The sequence below is a fragment of the Malurus melanocephalus genome, unplaced genomic scaffold (genome assembly GCF_030028575.1).
Source record: "Malurus melanocephalus ecotype Western Australia unplaced genomic scaffold, MMel_1.1 scaffold_259, whole genome shotgun sequence".
NCBI classification, from domain to species: domain Eukaryota; kingdom Metazoa; phylum Chordata; class Aves; order Passeriformes; family Maluridae; genus Malurus; species Malurus melanocephalus.
The window spans coordinates 156,024-175,484 of record NW_026623491.1 but is presented as its reverse complement, the minus strand read 5'-3'; the positions used below and the strand labels follow the sequence as shown (position 1 = coordinate 175,484).

General features: G+C 38.2%; 1 protein-coding gene across 2 annotated transcripts in view; it reads left to right on the top strand.

Annotated features, from left to right (window-relative positions):
• The window catches only part of CRACR2A (calcium release activated channel regulator 2A), a 52,407-nt gene extending 34,106 nt beyond the window's left edge, over nt 1-18,301 (top strand). The window contains exons 10-18 of one of the 2 annotated variants that reach the window (XM_057375822.1): nt 723-768; nt 1,593-1,684; nt 2,308-2,632; nt 6,580-6,712; nt 8,666-8,747; nt 9,733-9,847; nt 11,482-11,583; nt 16,182-16,258; nt 17,155-18,301. In XM_057375822.1, the coding sequence (XP_057231805.1) occupies nt 723-768; nt 1,593-1,684; nt 2,308-2,632; nt 6,580-6,712; nt 8,666-8,747; nt 9,733-9,847; nt 11,482-11,583; nt 16,182-16,258; nt 17,155-17,245 (1,063 nt within the window). In that variant the 3' untranslated portion in view covers nt 17,246-18,301. Of the gene's footprint in view, nt 1-722; nt 769-1,592; nt 1,685-2,307; nt 2,633-6,579; nt 6,713-8,665; nt 8,748-9,732; nt 9,848-11,481; nt 11,584-16,181; nt 16,259-16,633; nt 16,781-17,154 lie in introns of those variants that run through there. The other variant, XM_057375823.1, reaches the window with a different exon arrangement.
• The last annotated feature ends 1,160 nt before the right edge of the window (nt 18,302-19,461 follow it).

Below are 19,461 nucleotides of genomic sequence, written 5' to 3'. Positions count from 1 at the left end.
AGATTCTTGTTTTGCAGTGTGTGTTTTCCATAGGCAGCTCTGTGATCCTGCCTGCTGCAAGTTTTGGTGGGACATAGAAACATCTGACAACAGGGCTTTTTACTGCTCACTCTGGCTGCTCAGGTTCTTCTGTGGCCAGGCCAGCAGCAGATGAAGACAATGGATKATGCACTAAGCAGGTTGTCAGAGCTGATCAGAGCTTGCTGATTGCCTGGASTATCTGTTTCTCCACACTTTTCATTGTTTCTGCGGAAAGGATGGAAGATGCATGTTTTCTTAGGGTGACTTTTCCACTGCAGCCGCAACTGTAGCCCTCAGAAGGGCATTACTCATTRCTGACCTTCACAGCTGTCACCAGATAACAAGAGATGGTGTTCATTGCACCCCCTCCATGTTAAGAGGTCATCTTTACTGTGAAAAWCATTTAATGTTCTAATTTATAGTAAAATGAGACATATTGACCAGAACTGGTTTCTGTATGTTAAGGCATTTGTTCAGATAAAAAACAGAAGGAAGTCCAGATGCCTCYGGCTTTAATCAGCATGGCCCTGCTGGAGAATCAATAGCCCAGACAAGGAACTGGCTGAGGTGAGAATATAAATAAAGGATGATGGAAGGRTTGCACTGCCAACTGTCCAGTCTGTCTGTTAGCATGGAGTAGAAAAGTCAGCAGTTGTAAATACTTGGCTTYAGTGATTCTTTTGTTTGTGTTCTCTTCGCAGAGAGAGGAACAAACATCTCAAGGATGAACGTGACATATTTTTACAGGTAGCCAACCATTGTTTTAAAACCCAGTGTTGAGCAGACACATGAGAACAGCTTCAAAAGAAGGGGAGCAGAAGGCTGTGCAGGAGATCGGCTTCTGTGCCATTTAAATCTTGTCCTGTTCTTAATTTGTGTTACCTTTTTTCTTACTTGAAAATAAGATTTTTTTCAAATTGCTGAAAAATTTTAAGAGCTACATATTTAGAATAATGAAATGGGATCTGTCTGAACAAAGAATGTACTTTTGAAGAAACTAAGGGTGCAATCATGAAAGGGTGAAATAACCAAAAATTGGACAATTAAATTTTGTTAATTTACTYAGTCAAGAGTAGGTAATATCCTGAAACATTTGTAAACAGTACAATAACTGAGTACCTGAATCAATACCTGAATTCCTCTTGGGACTAGGCTAAGAGCAGATCRTATTAACTTTTTAAGCAGCAGCAAAGAATGGACCCATAAGATTTTCAAGAAGTATTCTGGTGTAAGGAGTCTAAGACCACTTAGTTTACATTTACTTGTGTTCTTAGTCCTACAAGCAGCTGCTAGTGTAAAAAAAATATTTATTGACTTTTGTTTTTCATGACATTATGTTGTTTTATTGTGATCCACTCAGTTTGCAAAGCCAATGAATTTTTGCAGGATCTGGRGTTTCCCTGTTCTCATGGTTTATCAGTCAGAATTCTGAAGCATTTATACCTGTAGGATTTTTTTCTACATTTTTTTTCTGTCATTTACATTGTGTAATTTAAGTATTAGGAATCAGGGCAGTTACCCATAATGAACAACAGGAGTAAATTAATAAGAAATATTCTATATTTCTGCAGAAATGCAAAACAACTGTTCCAAAAGGCAGCTGGAAGCCAAGAGCGGGGTCTATAATTGGGAAATACATAGAGGGCAAGGTGCTACCTAACAGGTAAAAACTGTTTTTCATGTGTTCCCTGTGTTGCCTGTGTTCCTTGTATAGAAAGAAGATGTGGAATCCTTCCTGTCTGCAAAGGCAAGAGATTTYCTCATTTTGGATGTGTATATGCTGGGAGACGCAAAAACTTGCCCATTACCCTGTGTTAGTGTGGTGCAATGTCAAATCTCCACTTAAACTTTTTTTGGTCCATATTTAACAAACCCATGTCCCTCCTACCTACTAAAGAGAGAATTAGATTATGCATAGAAAGGATCTGGATGGGGGGATCTTTTATTCATCCAGAATGGGAGTAGGAGGTGGGAAAGGAAAAAATCGCAGTGGAAAAAGTTACTTGAGCTCTTCTATGAGGTTAGGATTGAGATTAATCTAATGTTTTCCATTCTGGTTCAGGTTTCTCTTATAAATTATTAGCTTTCCTCACAATGCTTATAATTATCAAGCAAGCTATATGTATATATGTGGTATGGTGAGCTGACTTTTCAGTAGTCACTGGAATGACTCTACTCTTCCTGCTATGACTGGTCAAAAACATGGGAGGTTAAATTCAGTTACATTAGAATGAGATAGTAGGTCCAATATATTTCAGTGATGACATTTCTTTTTTCACTGTTTAGCCATTCATTTGAAGAAGATGATGTTTTCAGTAACTCAAAGAGGAGGAATTCTGCTGGACTGAATGGAATTCTCTCTGAAGAGCCTGATGCCAGAGTCACTGCGGGAATGCCCAAAACATCACGTCTCCAAAGAATAATATCAATTGAAGAAGATCACCTGCCCCAGCTTCTTGACAGGCTGGTTGATAAGCAGCTGAGCAGATGGTCTGGAGAAGATGAAAATACCTCTGAGATGGAAATGAATAACGAAACCAGAGAGCAATCAATGGAACACGCACCATCATCTTCTAGAGAGCAGCCTATAGGGAAGGAAACATTGTCAAATGTAAGACATTAGGAGACCTCACCTTGAGTGTAGGRGGAAGTACTGGACCCTATGATTTAAGGAGAATGTGAAGGTCCTTGAGTGCATCCAGAGGAGGGCAACAAAGCTGATGGAAGGGCTGGAATGCATATCTTCTGAGGAGTGGCTGAGGGCACTGGGTTTGTCTTGTTTGGAAAAACAGAGATTGAGGGGTGACTCCCTTGTTCTCTGCAGTTCCCTGAAGAGGGGGAGGGGAGAGAGGGAAGCGCTGATYGCTTCTGCCTGGATCCCAGTGATAAGATGTGTGGGAATGGTTCAAAGATGCCTCAGAGGAGGCTCAGACTTGACATCAGGAAGCATTTCTTTACTGAGAGGGTGGTCRGACACTGGAACAGGCTTTCTAGGGAGGTGGCCCATGCCACAAGTCTGTCACTATTCAAGAGACTTCTTGAAAATGCCCTTCATACCATGCCTTAACTTTTGGTYAGCCCTAATGTGGTCAGGCAGTTGGACTAGGTGGCTGTAGGTCCCATCTAACTGGAGCTGTCCTGTTCTGTTCTCTTCTGTTCTGTTCTGTTCTCTTCTGTTCTGAAGGACCTTTGATGATATGAAGTGATGTCAAAGGTTAATGCATTATTGCTAGAATCTGAAATTATTTCATTTTCTGTCTTTATGTTGAAGCATGACAAATTTAACCATCACATGAAGTTGGGGATTAAAATATACTGCAGATAAGTGCTGAAGGTGCAAAGAAGGGAAACTCAACCTGAATGAGTGATAGCTGTGGACAATGTGTGCATTGACTTAGATTTGAAGGGCTGTCTAGAGAAAGTGAAGTTAAGCCTTGTAATAGATGACACAAGAAGATCCACTGAAAGGTAGAAATTGTCTTAAAAAGGAAGCAAGTATTTTTTTTTTWAAWTTKGKTKGKTTYTTTTCCCACCACAAAGTGATATTTCTCATACTCTGATACTTTTGAGTCATATTTTGAGTCATACTTTTGGTAGCTGTTACATTATCTGAGAAATAATGAGAGGAATGTCATTACGTTTTAATTATTTTTGAGAAGAGTTTTATTTAGCAAATTGAACTCCTATTTTTTTTTCAGCTCTAACTTGTATATGCATGCTAGCAATGAATTCACCATTGAGTAATAATCCTTAAAACAATATGCTGGAAGGTACATTTCTTTTGAGTCTAAAGTTCTTTTAGAACTGCTATTGCTTCAGAGCTAGCTGTGCTTGTTTTCTAATTTTAGAATCATTGTTAAGTATTACTCATTTTTAGATTCTTGAAGCACATATTAAAAAGATTAAAGTATAGGAAAAATCAGTTTGCTTGGTCATAATTATATGGTTCTTTGAGAAGAAGCAAGCATATCTTAAAAATTATGATAGAATTATGCCATGGTTACATAACAATTTTTAAGTGGTACCTTTTAATAAAATGTCGAGGGTGCAGAAAGGAGCTTCATCTTTTGAAATTATTTAATTCAATGAATGCTTTTTGCTTGTTGTATGACTTACTTTGTAGCACAGTATGGCATCATTGGACTTCAGGATGGCAAAAGCCAGGTGGCTCCTGCTATCCAGCTAGGACAAGCCTGTCTTTCCTGCTCTATTTCACTAGTTGTGACCCTTGAAAGCACCTCCTCTCAGCTGGGTAGGAACTGGATCTTGTTTCTTATTTTAACTAGTCTACAATGGCTTTGTATTGTTGCTTTCCATGATCTTATTGCATACTCTGTGGAACTCAGGCTCCTGGCTGCTGGCATTAAGCCTTGCTAATAACCATATATTCACAGTAATTCAGCTGTTAATCCTRTTCATACCTACTGCATCTCACAGGTGAGTGGAGCCAACCCTGGCAGCAGTACATGAGGCCAAGCAACTGCTGTTTTATCTGGGAGTTGACAAGTCAGGCAGAGCATTTTCCTGAGTGACCATCAAGATGAAGCTGTAGTTAGCATTACCAGAAATGTCACTGGAAAAACACCTGAAGGAACCATAATGGAAATTACAGAGAAATTTTCTGTCCAAAACTTCTGCCTGAGAGTGACTTCCTCTCTCCTCTGATMTTTCAATATGGAATATGAACCACTGTGTTTATACCTCCCACATTTGTGTTAAATTGTACAGAAGCTAGGTGTGTTACTTTACCTGTCTAATGTTTATATAAAGACCACTCAAAAGACACATCTAGGGAAGACTTTATCAGACTKCATTGTAAACTAAAATAAATTTACATCCTACTGCTATTCCATTTTCCCATCAGCAATTGTTGAAGCAGASTACGGAGTAGCTTACCCCTTAGCACAGTGTTCACATGCAAATTTATAACCCAGTTTGACTGTTAAGGTTATTTTCATGAGTGGAGTTGATATATGTCARTGAAAAATGACTTCTTATTTTTTTTTGGAGTTGAACTGAAGGCCTCTGGGGTCTTTGAGTCTTAGTGCTGTTGGAGTGTGTGTGACCACCAGGGACAAAGTATTTCAGGTCATGTAGTCCATATATTTGGTTATGGTTCTCAGAAGCATTGTGATAATACTGCCAAGCTGATGATTGTATGTTAACTTGTTTTATTTCCCAGAGCACACAGACTAATAAGCTGGGAATGGTTTTCAGCAGGACTGAGAATGTGCTTTGTATAAATGTCTGTGTATTACTGTAGCCTATAGTTGCTGTGGGGTTTGGGATTTTAATAGAAAAGGAGAATAAGAAACCTCTCTATAATTGTGATGGGCTATAATCCCAGCTTGTGAAAGAGGCATGTATTTTTGTCCCCGAAACTTGCAGCAGTGAATGATTTTATTTTTCACACTGAGGAAGACAGCAGCTCGAGGCTTTGTTGTTTGATTTTTTCCCCATCAAGAGCAGCTCTTTATTTCTTCTTCTTTCTCTAAGACTTCAGCATATTTGTAGAAMACACTTCCAAGTGTGGACTTCAATGTCTCATTCAAAGGGCTGTGGGGCAGTGAATTCAGTTCTGATGTCTCCATGAAGGCAGCAGTCTCATGGATTCTGCACATCAAATGACTGGCAGAAGGCCTTTCCCTCCCTCCTCTCCCTTTCTCTCCTCTCCCTCCTCGCAGCCCACACCTCTACAAACTAAAGTCAGGACCATCCACAATCTTGCTACCTTTCTCCAGCGTTGAAAACGAACTTTCTATCTCCTTCTTCCTTCACCTTTACTCAAAGTAGAAGGAACCAGCTAGGGYACTCCCTGCAAACCAGCTGAGTGCTTTCCTAAGCAACTCCTGATCTACATACAAAAGAATGATGACCTACTTGACAGAGGATATAAATATTCTCTCCAGCATCCACTTAGCTTAGCCTGCAGTAAACAGGACCTGGATAAGCAGAACAAATCGTTGTTCCTTCTGCTTAAAAAGCGAAATGACAGAAAYATAGCTGAATGTTTACAGCCTGATTAACTGGTCTAATTCTCTCTCTGTCTTTCCTCCATGTTTCTGCCTGTAGTCTTAAACAAATGTAGATATGCAGTAATTGGATGGAAGTTCTTGGCTCTATGGTAGTAGCAGAGAGGAGAATCTGGTGGCATAAGCCAAAAAATTATGACTTTGCTTCTGTTATCTAGAAGAAGATATTGTGCTTCCTCTGTGTCATTGGAATAGGATGAAGCTACTGAGCAAAGCTGTGTGAAGCTTTATAGATTTTGATTTGTGGCCATGAACATAAACTGTTTTATTTTGGCAGATTCATGTAAAGGTTCATATTCAGTATACTTCCAGAGCTCAGTGCAAATCACTGCACTTCAGATGATCTGGAATGATGCATGGCAAACATCTGAAATGCTGAGTTATTTTGAGAAACAGAATATTGCTTCATGAGTAATGAAGAATATGATAGGATAAAAATCTATTCTTTTYCCCATATCAGCCTTTAACTGGAGAGGCAACAGGATTTATAGAACAGTTGGAGGCTAATTTTTGCTCTTACTTGAAGGAGGAGAGAATAAACTCTGTCCCAGAGCGCTTATTCAAGATCATTTTTGTGGGCAATTCGAGCGTTGGAAAGACTTCATTCTTAAGAAGATTTTGTGAAGATTGTTTTTTCCCAGGCACAGCTGCCACTATAGGTAAGTTTAAAAACTATGTAACTATTATTATTTTTTCTGACAGTACTTAACAGTTTCTGTTGAGATCAGGCCCTGTATTATAAACCATAAGCATACAGACGCTGTAAAAGTAGGACATGCAAAGTGAGTTCTCCTAAACTGGGAAGCATATAATTGATGGAGAGATTTCAGAGATTCTGTACTGAAATCCTGGCAGCATTGAAATAAATCAGAAAAATCCTACTAATTTCAGTAAAGTTAGAATTTCCTTGTAGATCTCACAGTTCTGAAACAGACATGCTGTCCTCTGGACTGGACTGTGCTAACCGTTCTGCCTTCATGCATCATCTCTATTCCTCTGAGTAATCTGATTTTGTTTTAAAGAGAAAGCAGAATATCTGAATTACCTATCTGAAGATTTAGCATTATACTAATCACCAAAAAAAAAGTCAGACCAGTGTTTTCAAAGCCAAAGTTTTGAAAGCCTGTGCTATTCTTACTTTGCGTGAAGTTGCAGACCCAGCTTTCAAAAGTCAGGCACAAAATCAAGGTGCAAAAACCGAAGTGTAGTTTATTGCAATAGAGCTGGGTTAAGTCTCCAGATTCTTTATGCTTAGCTTATATTTTGCAGCATATATGAAATAAAGCTTTCCTACTTCAAAGTGAGCATAGTAATTTCTGAGACTCCTGGTTTTTCATTGAGTACATCTTCATTAGCTGAAATGGGAGCTTGGACACCTATTTGCAGTTGTCTGTAGATGTGTCCTCTAGACCGAAATGCTGTGTCCTGTCCATGTTGTCCTGTAATTGGCTGATACATTTCTCTAGACTMTGAGGTCTTACACAGTGTGTAAGGAATGAGGAATGAGTCTGACCTTTTTCATCCTTTGGTTGGTCATCCAAGGTTCTTGCAAAGCAAATGGCAAGAGAGCACCTGTCATAGATTTGATTTAGTGTTCACATCGATGAGTTTCACAGTTGTGGGCTGTAGCTGGCAAGGTGCAGACAACGGAAAAGTCAAGTGAACAATATGAAGAAGAGTGTTCTCAGTGAATTTCTACAGAATAGAGCAGATTTCTTCCCTGGAGATAGATATAAGCCGTGGATATATTCTCCATTCAGATTTTTTAATTGTTTGTTGAATGCAGGCATAGATGCTTCTTCATTAATGCCGCTGGTAAAATTGTATTGTTGTGGGAAAAGGCCCCAAAGGTATTGTTGCTGACTTACTGAGATTCCTTCTAACCTGAATTATTCAGTGATTCTGGAATTTTATGATATAGTACAATGTGATACAAGTAATGCAGGTTGTCATTAGTAGGAGATAGTGACTGATTAATATTTAAGACTTTAATTATTGTTATAAATATCCAGAAGATACTTACATCTTCACRGGTTAGAGAAATTGGTAGAGGATTAATTTAAAAGTTTAAATAAATGAATTTTTATCTCAACTAACTTAAGTGAAGTGAGCTCATCTTCTATGTTCTGAATAGGGGAATGGGTTCTCCACATGTTCATCCCGTCTACCTTCAGCATGTATCTCAGGTTCCACTGTTCCCTGTGCCATGCCTTGTGTTTTTCCACTTACTGTAGAAGGTACCTATGTGGTTAGCTCTGACCAAACTAACACATTTCATACAACTCAAGTTATGCAGTGAATTCCAGGCTAAATGCCTTAGACTGCTATGGACCGCCAAATGGACTCATAAATCATGTTTCCTGATTTGGAAAGTGATCTTGCATATTTTACAAAACTGAACTACTCTATTACCATTCAGTATTTTATTGCTGGAGAACTTCCAGCAAATAAAAGCTCTTGTTCTCAGATAGCTGGAGACTCTAATAATTTTTAATAATTTTAATGTAGTGCCTGTCTTGTTACTTTTTTGGGATTGTTGTTATTTGCTGGATCCAGTTATCAAAGCTCAAACAGCCTGTAAAGAGCCAACTTCCCTTGCATTTTTGTTGCAGGTGTGGATTACAAGGTGAGAACTGTCACAGTAGATCACACCCAGGTAGCACTGCAGCTCTGGGACACTGCTGGCCAGGAAAGGTGAGAAATGTTCTGTTGTGGCAGTCTGCCAAGCTGGGTAGTTGCTCCTTCACTCTCCCATCCACTGGGATGGAGGAGAGAATGACAAAACTCACTGCTTGAAATAAAGACAGTATGATGAAATTTAACTCCATGCCAGTCAAAACATTTTAAGGTTTTGCTTCCTTGAATCATCTGTTTGAAGATTATTAAGCATGGACCTAATCCTGTTTCTCGGGAGAGAAGCAAATACAGGAGCATTCCCGATAGAGACAGTGGATTCACAGTTTAGCTCATTCCCTTGCAGCACTAACATGCTGATTTTGCTGCTAAATTCATTGAATAACTGCCAGTCTGTAAAAGAGATTCTTAATTAAGCTCTTAATTGAGATTCTTAGTTAAAAATTTAGTATCACTATTTCTTTGGGAGGAAGACTGATTTTAAAATGCACCTGGAATTATTTATCTAGCAGAAAATGCCTTAAGAGATAAAAAAAGATGGGTTTGGTTTTTTACCAGAACAATWCCATGGTAGTAGAACTCCAGGTTTTTGTAAGCTTTCAGTGGTAATTTCCTTCCCCATCTCCTGACCTGTTGTGTAATTTTCTATTACTAAAAGCAAAGATGACAATCTAAGTATTCTACAAGAACCTTGGGAAGAAATGTCTCCAAGAAGCTTGGGGAAAAAAGTCTCCAAAAACCTAGCTAGCCTTAGAAGAGCACTTAGTGAGAGTGAAATTTCTGCTCCAAGCTTAAAATGAAAGAGGTGGGAGAAGGTGAGATATGCAGCCAATTATCCAGCCTAACCCAGATTCAATTAAAGAAGGCAGAGGGAACTTTTCCAAACACTTCCTTTAAAAAAAATCCTCTTTTTTCAATCTTCTGGGTTTTTTTTTCTTTTTTTCAAAGAATTTATTTACCTGTGCATGGAGGAATTTCCACAAATTTTAACTCGTCTGATTGTTGCCTGTGTTGAAGAGAGCTGTAACCAGGTTCTTCCTTGTAGGTACCGAAGCATTACGAAGCAGTTTTTCCGAAAAGCTGATGGTGTCATTGTGATGTATGACATAACAGCAAAAGACACGTTCACAGCTATCAAGCAGTGGCTGATAAGCATTGAGGTAACCGGACATAGCTTTAAATGTAAACCCTGGTGTCATTCTCTGCCTTCTTCTCAACAAGGGCTGTTAGCAGAGTAAAACATAGAGAGCAGCATATTTCTTGTGTTGTCACAATTATGTTTTTACTAGTGAGTTTGGTCTGCACTGTTACTGGTAAAGTTGTTTCTGATCTCTGTGTCTGTGAAAAAAAATCGTAGTTCCAGGGTTTTGAGGACTTCAAATGCATGTTGGGAAAATCTCAGCATGGAGTCCTGTGATTTCTCATGAAGGTAGCTTAGCTGATGACCCCCACTGGGTCCCTGCTGGCACTGAGAAGTGCTTTGGATCAGTGATGGTGATCTGATGGTCACTGATCATCTCTAGCAGTTTGATAACCAAGTGTGTGGCTTGTGGGAAATTAACTATATTGGGATCATAAGCCATAAACTTAAAACTATGTAATCTACATTAGTGCTGTGAAACTGCTTTATGACAGACAGTTCAGTTTCCTGGGGATCATCCTTTCAACCACTTGGAAAGAAAATCATAGCCCATGTCACTGAGTGACATCAGTTAATTAAAAATTAAAACATTAAGAGTGCAAGCAATAGAATTTGCTTGTGGCCAGAACAAAGAGCAAAAAATAAAACTGAGACAGCTGCCATAAAGGGCTGACTTGTATCAAGAACGAAGTGTGACTTCATGTTTGCTCACTGGAAAAGTGAGGGACAAATTGATGCGCAAAGATCATTTTGTATGGTTTTTATTGGGCACATGCTCTAATGTAATACACTGTTTTCCATAATAGCCAGGAGATGGCTTTGTGAGTTCTTATTAATACTCAATCATTTCAATGTCTCCAGAAAGGCAGTTACTTCACATATGAGTAGTCTTACTGAAGTGATATTGGCATGCATTTGGGAGGAACAGGTCCKTGCTAATTATATGATCTTAATAAACCAGAGGCATGTTTTAATTCAGTATGGTAAAAGCTAGAGGAGTATTGCAGATTTTGATTCAGAAAAMATAGAATATTGTGGCCAAAATCTTTTTCCAAGCTGTAATAGTTCACTTGTCTTTACTAACTAAATTTTGTTTGTTGCAAACTGTTGCTAAGTTGAACATACAGCCAAGTCCATTTACTGCTRTCACATTCAGCCCACCTAATGAAAGCACTCACAGTAATAATTATAACCCTTTTCAGAACAAATTTTGATTTCTGTCTATTCTGTGTATTTTGGGGGGCCTATTCTGCGTATTTCTTCATTATTTCATGTAATTAATTTGGCATAATAGTACCCAGGTGCTGCCATTATTTTTCCTGGTGAAGTAATTAGAAAAGCAGTGGCTGTAAACACATAATATCTGAGCCTGTGTGTAGCATGGTGGTTTTCTCTCTCCTATTTTAATACAGTCTAATTAGCTTCTACGTTGTTATTAAAAAATTGCCTCGTTAATGTCATCTTAGCATTCTGTCTTTTTCATGTCTTTTACCAACTTTAATTCCTGACATGTTTGTAAGCAAAGCGGCACATACCTGGTTTGTGTGAAGTCTTAAATGTCTCGTTATATGGTGACATTTGTTAGCTTTTATCCTCTTCATCTCTGATCTTTGAATTCAGTGCCTCAGCTGGTRTTTGCTGTTTATTCTGCAGGAGGCGACCGGGGAAAATGTTCCTGTTCTTTTGCTGGGCAATAAAACCGATAACGAAAAGGAGCGTGAGGTCCCCTTGGGAATGGGAGACCATCTTGCCAAGGTACTGTACTGAGGAAACCTCTTACACAGCTTGAAGGTGAAGGCTTTAAAATGGAATCTCAGTGTCTAAATTCATAGAAACACGCATTAATGTTAGTCAGACAGGTATATTTAAGGTTTAGGAACCCCATCGCACTCGTCAGTTCAGCTTCCAGTGATGTAACTGCTGATAATTATAGTACTTATAACACCGCCTGGATAAAGAGTACACCCTAAAACCAAACCAAACAAAGAAAACCCTAAACCAAACCAAAAAGTGAGTGGAAAAGAAAAATATCTAAGAATTCACTCTCACAGTGTTTCCTCTATCTCTATTTGTTCTCTCTTTTTATCTGTATTTTTCCTTGCTGCTTTTGCCTTTCTCTTTTTTCCTCCCTTTTCTCCGTGGAAGAATTCTTAACACAATCTGGGGACCTTTTCTCCCTCCTACCTCCTGTAAAACCACAGAAGACCATCTGTTACTCCTGTGGTAGGAGTAGAAAACATGTTTACTTTTAGTAACTTTCCATCAAGGAGATAAAATAAGTAGTTAACAGTCTGTGTCTACCAAAGCACTGGTGATCCATGGACATAATTTAAGCATTCCAGGGACTGCAAATACCAGATACTTGTTTATATGCCTGTGTACCATGCCCATCAATTTTTCTTTTGAATCCCTCTCTACAGTGCTTATAGTTTGAACACGAATGCCTGTAAAATATTCATTKATTTGGAAATCATCATCACAATATTGCTGAAAAATTCAGTGAATTGGTAGGAATACATCTAAATTAAACAATGYGCTGAATTTCACATATTTACCTGTTTCTGCTTTGAAAATAGATTTACTGCCAGTAACAGAAATGGTGTTTTCARAATTTGAAGTTCAACTGAATTGTTCTTCTAGGAAGGCACCTCTGTGTAACTGAAAGAATTGGGCCTTATCTCCTTTCATCTCATTTTGATAATTCACATAGCCTTTTGAAATTATACCTCCCTATTCAGATATATGTCCATTATTTGGTTTTTGTTGGAGAGGCTTGTAAGTCTTGAACTTTATCCCCCAAAGGTTCTTCCTTTAGGAAATCAGCTTTATTTTCTTGTGTGCATGGAAATGCAGRTAACTTTGAGACCCTGGAGGTTACAGTGGACTCCAGGGTGTAACATGGAATCCTTCTGTAAAAAAACAAGTGACACATAAATGCTAAATGGACAGAGAGTAGGTGTCATGCATGTCATCTCACTCCAAAAAAACTGTTCTAGTAAAACAAAGATGAATCATTCTAGTATATAGAGCTCACAGCCCACCAGCCTATTAATTCTAACATGTCATGCAAGAAAATAAAATGTTTTGCATAAGTAAAACAAAAAGTTGTCAAATAAGATGGTTACAATCAAATGAATGGATCTGAATGACTCATTTGAGTGTTTGAATGTGCTGCCTGAGGTAGTTAAGAGAAGGAATTAATTAATAGCAATGGATTAGTTGAAAAACAGCATAGATATAATTAAATTACAATAATTTGCTTGCTGAGCTAAAAATAACCATGAATTTTAATGAAATATTAATTCTTGCTAAATGGYCATGTAACTCCTGTGAAACCACATACCACTGTCTCTGTTAGTGAGTGCAGTTGAGTTACTTATTTTGTGAATAACCCATGAATTACCCACGAGTGGTCCCAAACACGCAGGACTGGATGCTGGGCTGATACAAGTACGTATTAGTTTGGTGAAAACAAGCTCTTCTCGTGCAGACTAAGGATCAGTTTAGCCTTTTGGCCCTGAAGTCAAACAGTTTTAAGGATTGTTTCAATATCTCACAGAATTGGCTTTGTTTTACCCAGCTTTTTTTATAATCAGAAGGGGATGTGTACTTTCAGAGAGCATTCCAATCCAGCTTGAATCCATTCCATTCCAACCTTGCTTTGCTTCAATCCCACCTCTTACAAGTACTGTACTGTACTGCAGATTTGGCCAGAAACCCACAGGCTTCCAGTATCATGCACATAAATTCTTTGCAAAGCAGGCAGCAGAGTTAATTTTTAAAAGGAGTAATGGCAGCCTGAAGGGAGTCGTTGTCATTTGAGAAGACTGGTAGTTTCAGTGTTTGTTATACCCCAGGAAAGAGGGAATGCAATGAGCACGGGGATTGTGGAAGGTCTTTGGACTGTTTTAGCAGAGGATCCAGAAGGAAAACTGAATTTAACAAATTTCTGTTTAGCTTAGCTTGATCCAGTGATCAAGAGTGCATATAAGCACAGCAAAAGAGAGTACTCAGATCATATTGTGACATCCAGGAACAGCCAATGTTCTGTTTGGGTGGATTCGTGTAACCACTGCCAATTATTTACATAAAATGCCTTATGATAAAGKTGCTGCTCAGGCGTGCTCATACCCAGCATGATTTTATTTTGGACTTGCACATAGTTCCTGAATGGTGATAAATGGTTCAATAGATGCTTCTCTATCAYTGTTCCTCAGCTATAAAATAACATAATAATGCCTTATCTGCCTTGGCTTTGCAGAGTATATATGCTTCATGGAATGAGGAGTGTTTCTGTGTATTCATGCAGTCTCTCCTTTGTCAACCTGTCAGTGCCATTCTTGCACAAATACTGCTAATGAGGGAGCTATTCTCAGAGTGATGTTACTTTACAGGACAGAAATTGTCCAGCCCCCTCTGGTAATAATTCATTTTCCTCCCTATTCTTTAGATGTCTGCTGATTTGTAGGTAAGTTTTTAAAATTAAGTAATTGCCAGTGGTCTCCAAGGTTCAATAGCTAATTCCTGGATGGAGATGGATGGCATTTCCTAGCTTAATAATTACATGTGTCCTGCTTGCTCCTGCTTTGTGTTCCTTGTGTTCTGCTATCAATTAAAGTTTCCTCTTTGAATCAAAGAAGTGGCACTCTGTATTTCCAGACTGTCTCCCCTTTCAGAGAAAAGCCTTTTTTTGCCAGACTGAGAGAATTAAGCACTTGTTATCAATTGAGTTTGAATTGTTATCTTCCACCCAAGCAATTTGTTGAAAAATCCATTCAGGTTCATGCTAGCATAAATGATGTTATCACTGACAGTTCTCCTCTGGTGGCATTCTGCTGTATGTAGGGAAGATGTTGGAGCAGCATCACTCTCAGCTTGACTGACATAAAATCCTGTAAGCAGGCCACAGTAAGTTTTCTATTAGCATTCTAATCAGCTGAATAGAAAAAGAGAGTGTAATTTATATTTCAATCTTCTGTTTGTATAGCTAACAAGAAATTCGACCCAGTCAAATTTTAGCTTAAAACTTTTCTAAGAGAAGCAAGAGAATCATAGGGTTGCATTGCTGTAAATGTTATATATGTAAAAAAACAAAACAACAAACTCAATAAAATATGTATTCAACACTACCAGTGGCTGATTTCTTCCTTCTCTGCTCTGCTGTGCTTATCTGGTCATCCAGAAATTATTGCAAGTTGTTCAATCCTGTTTTTCATTAGAACAAACAATATAACCATTGACAACATATTCAAAACTGACACTGGATAACACYGAAGCACTTTTTTAGAGCTGCTAAAATAAACCACTGTATTTGGGAAATTATTTTCCCCACTTTTTGTCTCTGAAATGACATGAAGATGATAAAGATTTCCAAAAGTTGCACAGTTCTGGAAGAGTGGTATATAGGCAAAAACCCCAAGCCAAAACTGAAATATCTGGTCATTTTAATGGGAATTTTTGAAAACTGAATTATAAGTGTCTTCTGAAGGGTGGTTAAATAAGTAGAAATGCAGTAACCACAGTTAATGGCTAACAAATTAAAATATGCAGATGTGACTGTAATTTCCCAAGGTACTGACTGACTTACTTGAATATTAAGCTACTGCTATAAATTGCAATAAGACACACAGAAAAGTGGAAAGCAAATGGAAACTTGAAATCTGGATGGGTAAAAGAACATGTAGTAATACCACAGGGGCAGTGTAGGTGACCTTCAATGTAGTAGGCTGTGAAAGTAGACAGATGTCTATTTTGAGGGATAACCTGTCATTCCCTTTCAAACTTCTCTGCCATCAGAACTGCCAGGTCAGGGTGCAGATGATCTCTTGCATTGCATTTATGGTGATAAGACTTCAGCTGCAGTGCTGAGAATATCTCCCAAGACTTGATCATTTACCCGCTGTTCCTAATTACAAGCTCCCAGGGGTGTACAAAAACAAGGATGCTGGCTGACTGCAGAAGAAGGTGCAGAAAAAATTCACAAGTACAAAAAGATGAAAGAAGAGTTACTGGATTTTTTTCACCTGCTTTGTCCAGCATTCAGTGATGTGGGAATTGCCTGATCATCACAAGGAAAGGTCACAAGACTTCAGTACCTTACCAGATGTGTTTGCTTTTGAGTTCTTACATCAAAAGTCACTCTACAGAATGAATATCTAGAAGCATGTAGTCGTTGTTTGTGAGGMACACTTGGGCTTCTGTTGTTACTTTTTACTGTTAGCTCTAGAATTAAATCCTAAGATGATCTATTTCTCCTTTATTTTCACATTTCAGTATATCTGTGTAGTTCTTTTTAATCCTGGAGTGAGATATTGTGCAAAAATAATTGAAATTATCTTTTTGTTTGATTGTAGGATTACAATATAATTTTCTATGAATGCAGCGCATATTCTGGTTACAATGTGGAAAAGTCCGTGCTTCACTTAGCTAGGTAAGAAGAAAACACAGTCAACGAGTTTTTTTATGTGCCTGACTGCCCTGTCACTGATTGTGAACTCTCTTTGTTAAGTTAGTTTTATAGGAACTCAGGGTGATGAAGTATCTGTCRCTTTTAAACTGCTCTGTAGGCTGACCCTGTTGTTCTGACTGAGCAGTTGCTCAGGTTCATAAAGAGTTAAGGTGGTGAAGCTCTGGATATATCCAGAAACATCTGGATTGTTGCTAGGAAAGCAGAGGGCCTTGGATATTGTGATAGTTCTTGCAAGAATTTCCTGAAGGTTTGGAGAAGTAGAACTGAAAATGGATGCTGCTGCCTCCTTGCAGCAGGACATTGGATATGCTTCTTTCTTCCCTCTGCTCATTACAGCTGTCTGTCATTCTGCTGTCTGCCTGGGGGCTGGGAGACAGGAAGAAGTGGATTTTTGAAGTTATGTAAAGCCTAGAGGTAAAAGTAGAGGAAAATATGGCCCCTCTGAACTACTTACAGAGGTGAAGACACTGGTAATGAGCTGTCAAATCTCTAATATTGTTGCTGAAATCAGTGAAATTTTGTGAAAGTGTCAGTAATTGATAAATGTCTAGTCTGATTTGGTTTTGGTTTTTTTTCCAGTTTTGAATGTAACAATTGACAGTCAATGTTTTGTGTCTGTGTAATATGCAATAAATGCTAACAATCAAMACTAACTATATTTTTAAACTAAATTAACAAAAGCAGTTGTGTGCTGGAGCCACCATAATTGTACTTTTTTGTTTGTTTGTTAGTTCACAAAATTCCATCATACTCTGTTAAATCTCTGGAMAATTTTGTAGTCTTCGGAAAATATTTTTTGTTTGATCTCTTATGGGTTTTATTGACTTTTTCTCACAAGTATTCTTTCTTTCCCCCAGGATTTTAAAAGAGCATGAAGATAAAGTGAAAGAGAAAACCATCGAACTTCAGCCTGATATGAACAAAAAGTCCTGCTGTATCAGGCAATAAAATGCTGAGCCATGTTTAGACAAGTCATACATTTTATACAACACTACCTGGCACTATCAGATTTGCTTTTATCTTCCAAATATTTCTTCTGCTGTTCTGAGTGTAGGTGTCAGTGAAAGTTAAAATCTTTTTATGCTCTGATCTTGCTTTTATAAATATTGTCTTTAGTTAATTGACAGTGTATTTGGGGCAGTAACAGTCTTTAATTCTGTTTGATGCCTAACACCACTGAATCTTGTTTTGACATCAGACTTGTAGAAGCTGCCGCATTATTAATAATAAGAAATAATTTTGTGGGAAGAAAATTGTTTGGAATACRAAGTAAATTCTTACTGCTGTGAATGACCCATCCTCTGAATACTGCTTATTTGATTTCTGTTCACACGTTTAGACCCTGATTTTGTGCTAACCTTTGTTTACACTTTTTTAAAAATTGCCACAGGTRTAGTTGTTTGTATTACAAAACATGTTAAGGCTGACTGAACAGCTCTTTGTCTCCAAAAGTCTGTCACAGCAGATGTTGGAGGGAGAATTTTCAGAAACAGCAGATCTTATTTTGAGGAAGATTTCAAAAAACTTTCCAGCGTTTAGGGAGTGAAAAGTCTCACCAAAATCCACTGAGATATTGCTCTTTTAGCAATGTTAAGAAAAAATGATCCTCATGTAGCTAAACACGACTRATTTTTCAAAAGCAGCTGCCACACAACATTCCTCCAGGGCCTGATAGCCTGAGACACAGTGTACCCACAGGGATACATTTTAGAAAATCATGGCCCACCCTGGATCATAAGAAACACAAATGTCAATTATCTTTTGAAGCCTTTGTGGAATATAAATGAAAATGAGAAATTTGAGAGTGTGTCACCCAGCTACYACATGATCAACAATTATTCCTGGTGGAATATGTCTTCACTGCATCCAGCTATTGTGGTAAGCATTCAAGAGCAAGTGTTCATGAGGGTGAGCTTGTTGGGAAAGTGGAGCCCGTGGCATAATTTATTTCATTAAAATATCACACAAGATTCCATTATATGAGATTGTTACGGACATTATGTTTTTAATCCATTTTCTAAATGTTTTTTAAAAGCTATTTTCATTTGAATAATGAATCAATTTGAAGCTAAAGATGAATGTTAAGCACTAGCTCAATAAGTAACTCTATTTTTGGATAAAAACTTTGTCAGTAATTAATTGCATTCTTGGGATTTCAGTCTGATCAAAGGTATTTATCTAGAACTGCACAATAGGGGTTTACAGATTTCCCCCTACAGCAATTTCTATATCCATACCAGCACTCAAATCCCTTTCCTGTGACTTGGGATCCAAATGTGACCCCTTACCTATCAGGTAGAATAACCAGGGTTTTACTTCCATCGGGAATGATGGATGAAYCAAGCAGCCCAGGATAAGCTGATTWTTAGGAGTTTTTCCCTTGTTGATTCCTGAGAATCTGCTCATCCAAATGAAAAAAACTCCTCCTGCCTTCAGTGAGGTGCCTAAGAAGCTCTAAAACACTAAAGGAGCAAGATGAACATCCATTACTGAAAATCAATAGGCTTTCTGTTCACTTCCCAGGGTTGCTTCTTGAAGTCCATTACTGGTTGTGGAGAGTTGAGTCACCTTATTGACTGTGGAATATTACCCATCATGGAAATCTCAAAACTGAACCATCTGTGTTCAGTCTGGCTGAAGCTGAACTAATGCAAGCCATTAATTTAAACACCAACAAAACCAACACTTTATCCCAATTTCAATTAGGAAAGAAGTGTCATAATTTTAAATATTGGCTTTGCTAATTGACTTTGAATGATCTGTTCCCCCATTGATATTGGAACTAGCAATATTTCCTCCAACCTCTGTCAGCCTCAGGAAAACAGTTTGAAGACCTAATTTCAGCTTTATTACCCATGATGCTAGCTTCACAAATTCCCAAATTTCATATCCCTAATTTTTCATTTATATGAAGTTCATCTTGATTTTGAAGGATGATGAAGTGGATTTTCTTTCTGTGACTTTCTCAGGATCATTTTTATTTGGGTTTCCTTTAGTGTGCACTGAGGCCCYGCCAGCAGGATGTACACACAATTTGAGGGCAGACAGTGCTAAGGAGCAGCTGAATCCTGGGATGATGTGGATTTCTTCTTCTGGAGACAAATCTGGTGCTGCCTAGGACCTGGGTAGTGTCTTCCATGTCAGACTGCCAGTTCCTTTTTGCA